At 36.6% G+C, this 17,131-nt stretch overlaps 1 protein-coding gene across 3 annotated transcripts in view; it reads left to right on the top strand.

The window, feature by feature from the left end:
* LOC115414734 (mitochondrial peptide methionine sulfoxide reductase-like) overlaps positions 1-17,131 on the top strand; it is a 70,889-nt gene that overhangs the window by 12,914 nt on the left and 40,844 nt on the right. The window contains exon 3 of one of the 3 annotated variants that reach the window (XM_030128013.1): positions 9,025-9,174. In XM_030128013.1, coding sequence (XP_029983873.1) covers positions 9,036-9,174 — 139 coding nt within the window. In that variant the 5' untranslated portion in view covers positions 9,025-9,035. Of the gene's footprint in view, positions 1-8,962; positions 9,175-11,585; positions 12,033-17,131 lie in introns of those variants that run through there. The other 2 variants (XM_030128012.1, XM_030128014.1) reach the window with 2 other exon arrangements.

Raw genomic sequence — 17,131 nt, 5'->3', positions numbered from 1 at the left:
GTTTCATTATTATTTTTAGGTGAGAGTTGTTGCCTGAGCGTTGTCTGTTTGTGAATAAATAAGTCAGATATCAGATGCTCATGTGATAAAGTTGACATTCGGTCTCCCTCTTGGCATTCACCGCGTGCCTTAATTGTATGGACATTTAAATCAAGGTCCGCTGTGAACACGAAGAGAGACAACCCAAATTCCTCGGCCCGCCTCCTTTCACCTTCACCTCCCATTTTTTTTTATCAGTTTGTTCCTCCTTTCTCACCATTTCACTCAGTCGTTTGTCCCCTCTCACCCAGTCACAGTTTGTGCTGATTCTTCCAACCTTACTCTATCCCACTTTATCCCACTTCTATGCTGCGCTTCACTGGCCTTCATCCGAGTCAGTTTCACTTGACCGCTCACCGAATCCCTCACAATACATCTGATTTCTGTTATTTTTTCTGTGTGACATTTCCACAGAGTCATGGATTCCCAGAAAAGGTGCAGTTTATGTACATTTTATAACAATACAGAACACAATAAACACATCAAAAATATAACACATATACTGATGTTTTAAATGTGTGTCATTCATGTACATTGAATTGTCAGTGTTTGCACTGAAAATACAGATTCTGCTGTTTGAATAAATTTAACTCTAGTGACAAAAATGCACACAGACTGCTTATACTATGTACCATTTGCTGTTACACCTTGTACTTGCACACAGACTCTATCATCTGATTCACACCTATGATTTTGTTCTTGTGTGCATGTGTCATATCAGCATCACATCCCGGATGCTTATAAGGATTTATTTAACAGGGCTGCAATTATTATGCAGTTTTTTAGGTGTCACTCACAACACCCAGGTCTGATTCTCAGCATCTGGCCTGTCTTTACATTGTTTCCTGCAGTGCTTTGCCTCCTTCTGCAGTCCACACATATCTGAACAGCTCGGCAGGATTTAGTCTGAGTGTGGAAGTGTGAATTTATACTTATGTGTTTGTAATGCACCAGCTACTCCATGTCCAGCATGTCCAGTGGGGATGACCTTTTTTTTTTTTCTTCTTTTTTTTTTTACATGTAGGAACAATGGCAATCAGTGCATCTTTTGGCTGCTTTAAAGCTCAATACCAATATCCTGCATATTAAAACATAAAACATACCTTAAATGTGTTATTGTTCCCCATCCTTTCTAGTCACTTACACAGATTAAGCAAAAACATCACAAATAACGCTCTCTACTGTGTAGAGCTGCTGGTAGATTTAACTGGTGACTTAATTAAGAGTGAAAACAGAACAGTCAGATCATTTTCTAATTAAAATAATGGTGAGTTGCAGCCCTGCAGTGATGAATTTTCAGGTCTCTACACTTTGAAATGAATGCAATCAGTATCAGCTTCCTGTAAAACACACAAAAAGAGGAAAACACAGCAGCGTGCACAGAGAAATGGTCATGTATATAGTAATGTAATGTACTGTAGTGTATGGATATGCAGATTTCCACACTGGTATATGATGATTTAAGCAAGACTGCAGACCATTAAAGCGTTATCCTCCATTATCAGGAGCAGCCATAATGCACGTTCTTATACACCACTGCATTAATGACACAGCTGCAGGGAGCTGCGGTGTTACCCCACATCAATCTCCACAACCCTGTCAGCTCCAAAAAAAAAAAAAAAAAAAAGTGACATGCATATGTTTTATTTTGCTGCAAATGGAGCAGCAGCTGTGATGCTCAACGGTTCTCCGGCAGTGGAGAGGAGAGGAGAGGACATGGACCCATCTGCAGCCTCATTAACCGCTGAAATGCAAATGACCCAGATAGCTCATATAGCCTGAAATGTAGAGAGGGGAGGGGGTGGGGGTGGTGATGGTTTGTGTGTGTGTGTGGTGGTGGTGGTGGTGGTGGGGGGGTGCCTGTCTTTGTGTTAGAGCCTATATTAAAATCTACACAATACTCGAACACAGAAATGACTCAAATGTAATAAATAGATCCGTTTAGGCCCAAAACAGTGCATTATAGGTGATAAAAGCTCGTATATACCAGGATTCTGCAGCGTTATTGAAAATAGGCTTTAACCCATCCGTCATAATACTGCATATAAGCAGCCTAATGCATGGATTTCTAACAGGCTTTGGGTGTGTATTCTGCGTGTGTGTACAGCCTTATTTCATAAAGAGACAGAAAAAAAGAAGTTCCGCAGAGCACGACAGCACACTGCGGCTTTTGCAGGACCTGGTTTAGCGCACATAAAAGGGCAGAAAAAAAAAAGTCATAAAAAAGCAAAAAAAAAAAAAAAAAAAAAAAAAAAAAAAAAACATACTCACATACACAAGGCCTGCACAAAATTCCTTGGATGAATAAAAGTAATGGTTAAAACATGATGCGGATGTGAGAGACAATACCTTACAGTGGCAGCATGGAGGATAAATGGCGCAGATTTCGATTTTTTACACCGTCAGTGAGGTTTTATTTCCCCTCAAAATGCTGCTCGGATGTCCTTAAAATACACCGATGCGTGTGGATGTGCGTGTCCGGTGTCAGGATGCTTTTATGCGCCCTTGTTGACACGCGAGCGCCGCTGCTCCTCTCCATCCTCTGGTGGTCCACGCAGGCAGGGATGCTGAGGATGCGGAGGAAGCGCGAGGGATGGATAGATGGATGATGCGTGGAATGCGGAGGTCGCACCGTCCTTCTTCCTCTTCATCGTCTTCATCCTCTTTTTCCTACTGCGGCTAATCTGGAAACAAACCGACCCCCCTTTCTTTCTTTTTTGACATTTTTTTTTTCTTAAGGTACAATAGTCCAAACCCAGAGGAGCAGCGGAGCCAAGAGATATCCTAAAGAAGCCTGAGACTGGAGAGTGCAGTGGGTGCAGTCAGTCAGGAGGAGGTGGATACAGGAGCTGTGGAGCAGGAGCTGGGCGCAGTCAGATGGAGAGAGAGAGGAGAGGGGGAGGGGGAGGGGAGGTGGGGGGGGGGGGGTGGTCCTCTGAAAGAGAGGGAGTCGGATGAGGCTGGTTTTTACATCCTCAGCTTCAGCTTCCAGGTCTGGTTTTCATCCCTGTGTCCTGCTCAGGAAGGGGTGGGGGTGGGGGTGGGGGTTTGACACCTTCTGCCTCAAAACTGGAATACAGTGTTTGGATGTTCCATATTTAAAGAGTCAAAGATTTTTTTTATAGTCAATTCACTAGATGCACAGGACATACGGAGAAGTGAGAATCCTGTTTCTCTCTCATCTTGTTATTAACCCATAAAGACCCAAACAGCCACTGACCAAAACCATCTACTGATCTAAAATGTTAAGAACTTCTGAAAGACTAAACCCATTCATACATGTAAAGAATTGGTGTAAAATGCAGTTTGTCATCTTTTTATGGTCATCAGATATGACCCACTTAGACGTTCAGAGGCTCCGCAGTTAATGTGGAAACACCGTCATCTTCTACAACGTTGATTCACCAGTAAAACCAGTGGAATTGGATCAATGACAGTGAATGGAGACACTTGTTTCATGTTCAGTTAATTTTATCTTTGCCAAAAAAGTAACTTTTTCTTCAGTTTTCTCAGTTTCTAATACTATAACCCTCAACTTTCATCTGAGCTTTTATGAACATCTACATGATCAGTTAATTAAATATAGGAAAATACATGATTTATGTTGAAAAAACAAAAAATACAGAAGATAATATTATAATGAATGGTGATAAATCCCTTAAAAAAATTTAAATATAGAGGAAAAAATATTTTTGGAACTGCCACAAAAGTAGCACTGGGCCTTTATGGATCAAATGCCAGGCAATTAAAAAAAAAAGGCATATATATAAAATATTGATTTATATATATAAAATATATAAATCAAACCTATTTACAATAACGCCAGTCGTGCAATACAGTAACAGTGATGAAAGGTGAGGAGGTGCATGATGGAAGAAAAAATGAGCAGTTTATTTTATTAAAACATTCACAGTCAGCAATATTTTCAGATTATTTAATAAGCATTTATACCAGAACATCAGTGATAGAAGCAGTAGTCAAACCCTTTAACTACAGTAACATTGCACTAAAAATTAAATATTGAAAGCTTTATTATAAGATTATATGTGTAACAGTGGTCATTGCACTGTAAATGGTCTTTGTCAGTGATTTAGAATTACACAAGATGTTTTTTTTTCTTTTTTTGTTTTTCGTTTTACTGCTGTGTTAACACATATATGGCATTTTACTGTGTGCTTAAGGTTTCCATATGCATAAATATTCAATATTTCTTCTGATATTTCCTTTCATGCCTGTTTTGTGACGATGCATGTTCCAGCTAATCCAAGGGAATTTTTATCTTGAGAGGAAGGAGATTTTTTTCTTTAACGCAACACATAAAGGAAACATTTCATCCTTCAGTTTATGACAGACAGAGGGTGTAGTTTTCATTGGACCGAAACAGGATGAAAAATATTACATCTGAAATCAGAAAAAGCTGTAATGGAGTAGAAAATGAAACAAATGGCTTTGAAATGTAGTAGAATGAGTTGTTAGGCCTTTGCTTTGTAGGTATAGTTACAGGGTCAGCCCATTATGGATCCATTACCTTAAAACAGATTATAACATTAACTAGGCTTTTCCTTTTCATTACTGGTGTAATGAAAGATGAAATGAACATTCAGCTGTACTGTATATTCAGTTCACTTTATTTTGTTGCTGATGGATGGAATAAAAGCTGCATCAACGACTAAAAACACTGAAAACTACTTCATTTCACCTGGTGCTCAGAGATGCCAGCTGGAAAATGACTAACAGGTGACAAATTAAAGGAAAAAATAACATAGCATCTCAGTCAGGTGTTAGGTTATCATTTAACTCTGCTGAAGGGATGGACACCATTCTAACCAAAGATGATATGAGTCAGATTATTTTATTGACCTGTGGGAGATGAATGTATTATCATCCCATCATCACCCCTCCATCAGTTTTTTCTTTTCGTTTGTCACCAATATGCATGTGAGACCAGATTCTTTATAGGGAGAATTATTCCGTCTATCTAGTTCTCAACAAACAATCATAAATATCAATTGAATTGTTTTATTTTTGTAGTTAGGCGTTGTACTGATTAGCACCTACTTATATGGTACTATATCTCAAACCTTCCTTTTCCTTTCTCCTTCATGCAAACACAGTTGGAATGTACAATGATGTTTTTCTGATATGAGTACAACTTCCTCATCTGCCTCCTCCATCCATTGTACCAGAAACCAGTAGAACCAGTAGAACCAGTAGAACCATTACAACCACAAACCACATAAATATTCCAGAGAATGGGTGTCAAATTCATTTTCATTGAGGGGCCACATACAGCTGAAGCAGGCCAAACCAGTAAAAAATGACATAAAAACCTATAAATACTGACAACTCTAAAAATTTTCTTTTTGCATTTTGTGCAAAAAAAAAAAGAACAATTACATTATGAAAAGGTTTAGATTTACAAACTATCCTTTCAAGTGAATCAACAATATTATGGCTTAGTTCATCATTTACAGATCCATTACAACTTATAGATCACAGTGGATCTACAAAAGCACAAGCATTTTGTAATTGAAAAATATATTATTTAACCCAGAAAGACCCAAACATCCACCTTCTACCAAAATTATCTACTGATATAAACTGTTTAATCCCTGTTGATCCACTAATCCATGTAAATAGTTGGTGTAAAATACAGTTTGTCATCTTTTCATGGTCATCAGATATGACCCATTTGGACGTTCAGAGGCTCCGTAATGAACGTGGAAATACCGTCATCTTCTACAACATTGATTCACCAGTAAAACCCATGGAGCTGGATTAATGACAGTGGGTGGAGACACTGGGTTTATGTTCAGTTAATGATAGATTTTGCTGAAAAAGTCATATTTTCTTCAGTTTTTTCTATTTTTTGAAATAATAATCCTCAACTTTAATCTGACCTTTTATGAACATCTACATAATCAGCAAATTAAATGCAGGAAAATACCTGATTTTCACTAAAAAAAAAACAACACAAAATACAGAAAATAATATTACAATAAATGGTGATAAATCACTTAAGGATGGTTAAATATAGAGGAAAATTATTTTGGGAACTGCCACAAATGTCACACTGGGTCCTTATGGGTTAATATATATTCTCCTCTGTAATATTTGCCTCCCATGGGCCCTTTGGTGAGCTGGGTTTGGCCCACGAGCCATATACTTGACACCCCTGCTCTAAAGCTTCCATTTTGAGTGCTTAATCTGCAAACACCAAATCCCCTGCCTTCTCGCTGCTGTGTTTATGTCCATGCAGGACTATGGCGATGTGATATATATGCATGCACTTTCTCATTGCTTACATGCGTTGGATGTTGTTTCCCACAATGCATTGAGGTTTATCACAAATTTTAAAGCCCTCGCTCATCATTTCTTGCTGTGTGTCGGTATTGGGTTGTCTGCCTTGTTCCTCTACAGAATAAAACATTAGCTTCTCATTATTTTTAAGTCTATCTTATGTCCACTTCAATCATACTGTATCTTTAAAAGTACATTTGTCAAAAAAGTATTTAGTTGTTGTATTGAACTGGGATAAAAAGTGTTGATATGATCTGGGATGTAAGAGGCCTCACTGGATGATAGAATCTTCTGTGTAGTTGATTCAGTTGTATTTTGACAATTTTCTGAATTATTTGCTGTTTCACGATTGTGCAGTTTATCTTCTTACATTTTCACATGATGTGTGTATGTAGGTTTTTGCATAACCTTAAACCCTTCCATGCTCTGGAAAAACAGAAATAATCTAATTTCAGTGTATCTACTTTCTTACCTGTTCTTTTATTTACTGTCATAACTGAAGTGTAGCATCACATATACAGGTAAACAAGTTTGGTTTTCCTTAGATTATGTTCTTTTCGGCACTTTTTTATCCTGCTGTTTTATATTTTTACATACAAATCTCCTGATCTGCACAAGACACTTGGTGCAACACCTACTGAAACTGTAAAAACAAAAAGGTAAAGTTACTTTAACAGATATATTTGCCAATATTTTGCGTTACATAATCATGGCTATTATTAGCTAATGTGTGGTTGCAAACATCACTACTAAAAGAAGAAACCAGAGGTACAGGGTTTTGTAATCGTACTGACAAATTCACCGGTTTGACAAGACAGGAAAAAGACACCATCCTCGCTCTGTGAGTTTAGCCAGGAATACATGTGGCAACTTTCCATTGTCTTAATCTATTAAAAATGCATGAAACTACTGGAAGAATTAACAAAGTAGAATGTACTGTGCAGTAATCAGTTGTAATACAACACATTATGAAGGATTAAACCAGTGTTTTTCAGTCTGTTTTCTGTCTTACAAAAAGCAGTCATGTTTACTCACAATAAATGTTCAAATCATGTAATATTAAAAGTACCAAAAGCTAAAATTTTCCTTTTTTTCCTCTTTCCTTTCTCATTAATCATGTGACGAGTCTTCAAATGTATCATGTAACACTGCTTATAAAACTAAATATAAAGTAGTTCAAGCAAGCTCTACCACTGAGACAATAATGAGGTTTTGCATTTAACAATAATTTAAGTTTCGTAGGATTTCATGCAGGACTTTTAATCATAACAGAGTAAGCGTGATATTGTTGTTTTAATACCATCTGCATTCTGTCACTACTAACACTGGTGTAGTTTTGTCATAGTTTGTGTCCCGAATCCAACTTGTGAAGATCAGGTGTCTAATCAATCCCTGTTAAAAGATATCATACAGAAAGTGGAGCTGAAATAAACTGAATCATCTGAACACAACAGTCAAAAGATGCTCAAAGTCCTTGTCAGGACAACGTTGTCCGAAATAATAAGAAACTTCCAACCCATGTGATTTTGTTTATAGCTGAAAAATGTATGCAATCATACTGCAGGAAAACATTTTGTTTTAACATTTTTATTAGATGAGATACCTTGAGTTGACCCAACTCATTATTATAAGATCCTTCATAGAGAGATGCAGAAAAAAAAATCAACACTTACACATATTAGCCATAGATAAAGACATCTGTCACACCCACTGGTTCCCCTCAAATGCCAAAATACATTGTGTGAATATAACACATATCTATACAGAACTGCACAATGCACAGATACATTACTCCGTCTTTCCATATATAAAACAATTAGATGGAAAATCAGATTGTTTGAAATAAAAAGTAGACGTTAAAGTAACACTAAAGATCAAACGTTATGAGTAACTAAGGAATTACTAATTTAATGTCTTTGCTCACTGGTGATAGACGTCTTCCACAAATCCACTTAATAAAGAAATAATGAGGACAGCTCATAAGGTCAGTATAGATATTTAGGCAATTAAATCATGTGAAAAACAAGCTAAAGACTTCAAACTTTGTTAAAATTTAGAATCTCTTAGGATGTTCTATTCCGTATTTTGCATAAACTTGTAGTTAACATGCACCTGAATATTAAAAGTAATTTACTTTCCATATTTCAAGATTGATTAATAGCAACACCAAGTATTTTGAAGATAAGAAAAAACAGGTGATTTCATAAAATGACAAAAAAAAAAAAAAAAAAAAAAAAAATAGATGTAGTGACATGTATTAAGTAAGTAAGACTGGACATCATTTAAAAATATGAGTATTTTAATGTTTGTCCACTGGACAGTAGACACATTAAAAATGCACAAATTCAGTTACTGGAGAAAATTCGGGTGGCTGATAAATTCGGCGTGTATAATACGTAAACAAAGTACTGACGCAAACAAAGAAAAGAGTTACATCCGATTAAATTTAGAATCTGCTGATATTTCACAGATTAAAGTCTTCTTCTTTGCATAAACAGGTATTCGTTAATGTGCAGAACGATGTGTTAGATATAGTTTCAAGTGTGCATATTTATGTCCACGTAGTTTTGTTTACAGTCTGTGTTGGGTAACACGTGGGTAAGTTGTCATTACACAACCCCTCTGTTTGGTAAGCTCCCTGTTATATAGCTAAGCTAACCGACCTAACCCTCAGAGTAACAGGAGCAGGTGGTTTGATGGTTTCCTCCTCTTCCAGGCTCCGTCTGGTTTGGCGACATTTCATCAACAGTAGAATGGGAGACATGGCCTTTAAATCCCAGATGCCGACACCGGAGACAGCACTGAAAGGACGGAATGAGAGCATGAAAGTCTCCGGTAAGACTGTTAGCATTAGCATGTTAGCTTCTGTAGAGCAGTGATATAACTTTATAACACACGCGCACCAAGGCCTCTGGCGGTCCCTGTGTTGTGGTTTGAATATCAGACTAATCCTGGTGTGGTTACAGTACTGTAACTGTCTACATAATACACGAATTAGGTACGTTTTAACTTAGTATTGTCACTACAGTAACAGTTATCGGTACCCTAGGAAGAGTATGTGCGCATGCGCATTACAACTGTACGGCATATTACAGAACTATCATTGCCAAAATTGTGTAACTGAAACAAAACAAATGATTGCGAATTTTCTGTCACGAACACTACGTGGATTAACGTATATGTTGTGTTCATTTAATTATATTATTCTTATTCATTTCATTCCGCCTTCATTTAACACTGACTTGACTTCCTTTACAGTGTAGTTAGGCACAGACCAAAGATCTAGGAAATACCATAAAAGGCATCAGGAACCAGGATATTCCAGGTTACAGGTGTAGAATGACTAAAGGTGGATTTTTAGAACTCAGAAAAAAGAAAGAAAAAAGAAAAAACAGAATAGCAATATGGCAATAAATGTTACATTAATAAACACTATTCATATAAGTTGACCTTGATCAATATTGTTGTAAATATCAAACGATTATTTATTTTATGTTTAATGGATGATTTTTCATCTTGTTAATGAAACAGAATCAGAATTTGTGGTTTTAATTCATTCATAATAGCAGAAAGATGAAAATGGTGTGAGGGATTTAACAAGACAAAAAACATATGCATTGCCTCTGATGTGATTATTTAGTTGACTATTCACAACATTAAACCAAAATTAAGAAAATAAGTTTAATTTGAGTGAAGATGCCAAACACCATCTCTTCAACTTTGACACAACAATGGGTTCGTCATTGAACTGGAGAAATTTTAGTAGCTAAAGGTGAAGGTTGAAAAAGTTTTGAATTACAATAACTGCTTGATTCTAAAGTTGCTACTTATAAAGTTTTGCTAAAAATTTTTTCACTGATTGTCGGTTACTTGTAATTTTAGAGCAGCATGAACAGATGACTTAAGGTTTGTGAATGACATTGAACTGAGTGTCTTGTTTACTCAGTACTTATCATTTTCTACATGGGTGCGATTGATTTGTGTGGCTTATGGGGGTATAGTTATTATATGATGTTGTATATTGCTGATGTTTGTTGATCTATGCCTCAGAGTAAACTGTGACAGTTCTGACCTTGTTCGGACAATTCCAAACAGATCTTTAGTGCAGCAATTGACAGCACAAACTGTACAGAAAACGGAGGTGATATATGGTTTTACTGTGGCTGGTGGCAGAGCTAAGCTAACAGAGCTATAATGTAAACTATCAGCTGATGCAGCACATGAAGATTATAAGACACTGTGTGATTTTGATCGATTGTCAAACTAACTGGATACAAATTTTTATTTTGAAGAAGAAAATTTGATGATACCATAATACACACAAGTGTAAACAATGAGCTTTATACTTAATTCAGTGCGTGATACAGTCTGTGGTATAGTGTTGATTCGTTGGTGGGTTTGGTAGAACTAAGTGTGTCGTGGCACATGTCTTCCCCCTGCTGTTGACAGTTTGGAATATCAGTACTACATAGAACCCCTTAGACCAGTGAAATTGTTTTTGAGAGTAATGAGACTAATCACTCATTTGCATTACCTTGCACCACAGCGGTAGTGAAAATAGTTGTATATCTGACACTGAAACATATTAGATAAAAGTGGATCAGTGTGAAAACTAGATGAGTTTTCAGTGTGTAAACAGATAGACAGCAGTACTGAGTTGGCAGTTGGGGCACTTGGCACCAACCTGCCCCCTCTTCACTACAAGTGAGGGCGCTGAGTCTTGGCACATGATGAATAGATCTGCTCTGGCATAGAACAAAAGACCTGACACACACATACAGACGTCGACTCACACACTCACTGCCCTCTAACATTAAAACAAGGAACATGACTGTAATTAGTAGAAAGTGTAAAGGTTGTCCGCTGATAGTGTGGGAAATTGACACTTTGGTATTTAGGTTCAGTCAGTGACTGTTAAAGAGACAGAGAGACTGTAAAATCGAAGGTTTTGTTTTTAATTTTAGAACTGATTTGCCCAAATTGTGTTTGATATTTTGTGCACTGTTAGGGGGGTTGGACAGGGGAAGGAGCTTGTGGGAGTGGAGGGGTTAGGAGGGCGGGAGTCCACCACGAAAGGACGATCGGGATGCATGGATGGATGGATGGATGGATGGATGGATGGATGGAAGGGTTCAGACGGAGCGGCAGACATGCTGGAGCATCGCCAAAGCTTCTCGGGAATGCTGCCACACCGAGAGAGATGAAGAAAGGGCGAGGAAGCGGAGAGGAAAGGAAAAGCCATGCCTGCAGTGGAGAGACTTGGCAAGGCTTCCCCTCCTTTGTCTGGATGGCTCAGGGCTGCAGCGCCAGAGGAAATCAAGAAATGTCCAGGCTTGGTGGTTGTGGATGGGGACGAGCTCTGGCTCAACTCAGAGGAGAAGGGAGAGAAAAAGTACTTTAAAACGACTGAAAACTCTGCTTCAGAAAAGGCTGCGGACACAAAAAAATGACAAAACAAAACAAGTGCTTTTCTCTTTTTGAAAGAATCTCTACATTGAAGCCACTGGAGATGACGAGGTTTCTTAAAAACGTAATAACGCTTCCACAAAATCGGATTTAAACTCACTAATGACTGTAGTTTTTATAGCCGCAATGCAGGGTTAATACTGTACTTGTATTTTTTGGAGAACCAAATGCCTCTGAACTGGATAAGGTTGGATGTTTGACTTCAAGATGTCCACTGGTAGCTGAAGGTAGGCCAAGAGGTTTGTGTTTGAATGTTTGTTGGTTGTGAATCAGTTTGGTTGGTGTCAAAATGGCAAATAGTATCAAGTGCATTCAAGGGAAAATGTTAGCATGTAGAGCCAATGTGAAGAGGTTTGGTTGGTGATGTTTGTGGAATGTGACCTGTAGGCCAAGAAGATGAACAATAGAAATGTTGACTCTCAGGTTTTATAACCTCTGTTTAACCAAGATTTCGAACAATTTACATTGTCTTTCATTGGATACCCACGAAGCTTTAATGCAAACTAAAACTAAAACTACCAATCAAAAATGAATTGATACAACCAGCTTTGTTTTGGTTTTGTTGCTATTGTTATTGGTCCATTGTGTGCATGAATATAATAGCTTTGTGCAATAAGGAATGTTTGATAAGCAGTAGTTTTGTAAATCCTATCTGATGTTATCACTTTTTCCTCAAAATAACTGAAAACTAAGTAAAACAAGTCAATTTGTCATTGCTGAAATTACCTATGCAACCGTAGAACTAAATAAAACTAAACTTAAACCAGAAACCAGACAAAACAACTACATAAAAATCAAAACTAATGACTTTTTTCACTAAACTAAACTTTGCTGTCACAAAATCTCGTTTGTTACTTGTCTCGAGTCTTAAAACAAAACAAAACCCAAAAAAAAGCAGAAAGAGGCTTGACTACTGCTTTAAGAAGTTCAGTAACTAACACAGTGGCAATAACAGACAAGTTTTATCAATGTGATAAAGAAAAACAGCAGTTTTATTGTGGTTTGGCAGATTAAACATTCTGAAACCAGTTTAATAAAATATGATGTACAGACTGGACAAAAGCACTTAAAAGGAGTTTTCAGCTTCTTAAAGTTACAGCAGTTTAAAAGTTTTTGGTGTTACTGAGCTAAAATTCCAGAATTCCAGAATTGTAACCATTTCTATCAACTGTTGTTTCTGGCTGTTAATAATCCAGCCATATTGTGTCTAATCACAGATGTTTTCAGACAAGTGTTGGGTTCAATATGTGTAAATATGTGTCACTGCCTCTCTATTGTATGGCTCCAAATTGAAGCTTAGAAATGTGGCTTCACTTGTGAAATGGCTTCAGCTTTATCTGTATTTAGTCTTTTTCATCATTTTGGACTGAGAGGAGAGAGCTGCAGAAAGGTGTTTATTTTCCAATTCTGGTGGAAAACCACATTGAAAACAAAAATAAAAGTAAAAGTGTGCGTCCTCAGTAACATGTACTTTGCATATAAGAATTCACAGTAGTCATTGTGCAGTAAAATGGTCTTTATTAGCAATTTACTATGAGATATTTTTGTGGATTAATTGCACTTCTTTATATTTCATCTCTCACTCAGTAACAGTAACAGTAACAGATGATGTCAGTAACATTACAAATCCACCCACTCAGTTTCACAGTATAAATCTTAAACATTTACACTGTGTGACTAAACTAAGTTACTCAGAGCGTTTCACATTTAGTGACCTATTTTCATATGAGAATACTTCATTCTGGTGAAATAGCTGCAAGTGTTAAATGTTAATGTTAGCTTAATGAAGGGTATATGACACATTTAATATGCATCCAAATGAAAAAAGTCTCATTTTCCCGACAGTATTGAGCAAATTGTAATATCACTGCTGCATTAATGTGTATGTTACATTTCACGGCTGTAGATTTTTAAGGTTTGAGCTCATTACTTACACTAATCGAAACCAATGCAGCGTATTTTAGTAAATCATTAGAGGTGTCATTATAATTTGAGAGCCACTAATCTCTCAAAAATCAATTCGCAGGCCTGTTTTCATCTTTATAAGTATGAATCCAGATAATCCAAGGCTGTTATACAGTATTCTGTCAGTTTCTCTTACTTATGTGTATGCTGTTGCTATTAATGTTCTGGGTTTTTTGTTACCTCCCTATAGACTAAGGATGTAAATGATCATTTCTGCTGTAATCCAGCATGTTTATATATTGGAATCTTGGAAAATTTGATAAATCCTTAGGTTGTTTTCAAAGTCTATCAGATGAAGTATCTTGGATGAGAGACAAAACACTTTTAAGATCAAAAACCAGACTGGTTGAAAGCAAAAAAAAACAACAACAAAAAAAAAAAAGTGAGGATGAACGATGACCTGGACAAATGAGAATTTATCCAGACAACCTGTCTCATAAATGTAGTGGAGTAAAAAGTACAAATGTGCTTCTCAGATCTAGTGGAGAAAAAAGGATAAAGTTATATTTAACTACTGGCAATTAAATATATATTTATAATAAATAGAACTTGGTTTTTAAATCAGCAAATATTTCATGATAATATTTGAGATTGTGTAAAACTTAAAGGTGTCTAAAAACTTTTTGCCACTTCTGTATATTCCTGTACTTTTCCATGTTAGTAAATTCTTTGCTGTTCTACTCTTTGTATTTTTGTTTCATTTAACAACAGTGTGTGGATTTAACATTATTTAACCACCTACTCATATAAATAATCTGTGTTTTTATGTTCAAAAGGAGAGATTTATATTTTGTCAAAGACTCTACAGTGAGATCTGTTACAGGGGTGAGAGAACAGCATCCCTCATCTCACATACTTGTCTCTTTCCCTTAAAACCAGCATTTAAAAAGCCACAAACAAAAGGCTACTGAAAAGTGAAGCCATCTCCATCATGGCCTAATACAGATGTGTTCAGACATCGAGCAGCTGGTGAGCACAACTCTTTTAATTAGCAGCTGGACTTGTGGGTGTAAATCATGACTGTAGCAGCTTGCTGCTGTGTGCAGTTTTGACAGGGAATATTGTTCATCATTGAGATAAATACCTGCAATGACATGATGCTGAAATAGTGTTAAGGTTGTATAAAAAAACAAGTTTCTTGGCACCACACAGTGAAATGAAAGCAGCTGCTCAGCTGGAGCCAAAAATCTTTGGGCAGCTGTGGTGTTTTTTTCCTTGTGGATGGTTTTCAGCAGCTAATACTCACAGCAACAATTAGATACCTCGTAACCTGAACTGTAAAAGATGCTGTAAAATAATGGAAGCAAAAAAAAAAAAGTGTCATGTTTGTACTCACATGGAGTAGACTGGAGTGAACTTCAGCACTGGTTAATTCAGAGCCAAACATTTTGCTGGAAGATCCATAGATAACCTCAGTTTTACGATTTCCCCTTTTCACCTGCATCTGTGTTGGTTTATCTGTCTGTTCGTCAGGAGGATTAGACAAAAAATGTTGCACTTTTTGTGAAACTTGGTAGAATGTTCGGACATGAACCAAGGATGACTCACTTACATTTAGGATCAGATTCATACAAAGTGGAAGGTTTCTCTAACATTGCGAGTTTGATGAATTCCAGTATTATGGGATTGGTGGAGGTACAGGCTCTACAGCAGCATTCTAATTATGGATGCAACTACATTTGAGAGTATATTCATGGTGGTCATACTTATTTATTTAAATGGATGTAATTTAGCTATGGTAATGAAAACAGCCACTTCAGATAATCATAAACTAACTCATTAACTTATTGAGTTTGCTTGTTTTTATTTTATTTTTTGTTTTTAGGCTTACTGTAAAATAAGCAACTTGAAAACCTTGCTTTACAACTTGTTAATAGGAACATAGGCTGCCATTGTTTTATCTAAACACAAATTCAAATGTAAAGACCTTGTAAAGGTTTCCAAGATGATTAGAAGCCGGTCTAATACATTTGAGTAAATGTAAGACTCTTTTTTTTATGGATTATTCACCTTGATATATCATATAAAAGTGGCCATTCTTGGTTACTCTGCAAAGCTAGAATCCATCCAACCACAACATATGTATCACTGCACATATTCCTGCATATTCCTTTGGCAAAACAGGGAGTGCTGGTGTTTTGTTCTGTTAAACTTACAGGTGTCTAGTATAATATAGTGAATAACATTATGTTGTTCAATTTTGTGCCTGGTGTTAAAGGAAAAATCTTGGCTGATATACAGTGCTTCTCATTTGTCTTTATGGATGGACCAAAGTAAAAATGTTTACATCTGTTTGATAAGAAGCCAAACACTGAACCAAACCAACGAGGTGTTGAACTTCCACTTATCAGATGCCTGTGAATATTTGTATAGTTACTCCAGTCCAATAGGCAGCGCTAATGCACCTCTAAGCTGGTTTGACAACCACCAGTAAACTCTAAATAATGAGAGGATGAAGCTGGAGTGAAGTGGCACTATGTCTGGCGCTAGCACTGCTCTGATATGTCTGGCAGTACAGGTTGCTGTGAGGTTTTTTTCCTGTATACGTGTTGCCTCACCTATGTTTTTTGGCTTCACCTCTTTCATCAGCTTTATATTTAACAGGGTGCAGTGTTGATGATGAAGTTTTAGTGTCGTGTTAAGCAAAAATCTGGACACAGATGCATCCGTGTGCATGTACCTGCTCCCTCTACTGTGATCGGCCACAGTCAGGAAGTAAAATACTTTTGTTTTAACACTAGCATGTAAGTAACTGCCTATATCAAACATATTATTAGGTTCATCACGTTGTCATGTTCCTATAACTCTGGCAAAACAAGTTGCATATAGTTATTTGATGTGTTTAATTTGACTCTGGACTCTTCCAAACTCTTTATTTCACAACTTTCTCTAGATGCAATTCTTTTAATAACTATAGATGGCTGAAGGTAGTGAGTGCAGTGGTAGAGTCTGAGTGGTAGAGTCCATCTTTAATCAGATTCCCAGAAGCTTCAGTTCCCTTTGTAAAACATAGTACTATCATACCATCTCTCCAGTTATAGGAAGGATTTTTAAATTAAGAAAGTTGGTCTTTTTTAGTTTTAGATTGGACAACCTGTGGCTCCCAGTCCACATATGGCTCTTTAGCTCTTCTTTTTAACATTTTGCTTTTTTTTTTTTTTTTTTTTTTTTGCAAGCCTAACATCATTTGCTGTTATACAGTTGTAAAAATGTAGACTATACACCAAATAAATACTAAAATAAAAATATAAAAAAGTGTGAACATTCTATTAACTACTGTTTTATTTTCAAGGTAGACTTTTATTTTATGACACTGAGCATATTCACCTTTTCCAGTGCAAACAAAGTCTTCACACGTCTT

This window comes from Sphaeramia orbicularis, chromosome 24 (genome assembly GCF_902148855.1).
Source record: "Sphaeramia orbicularis chromosome 24, fSphaOr1.1, whole genome shotgun sequence".
NCBI classification, from domain to species: domain Eukaryota; kingdom Metazoa; phylum Chordata; class Actinopteri; order Kurtiformes; family Apogonidae; genus Sphaeramia; species Sphaeramia orbicularis.
Note: the sequence above shows the minus strand (reverse complement) of the source record. Positions and strands in the feature narration are given on the sequence as shown.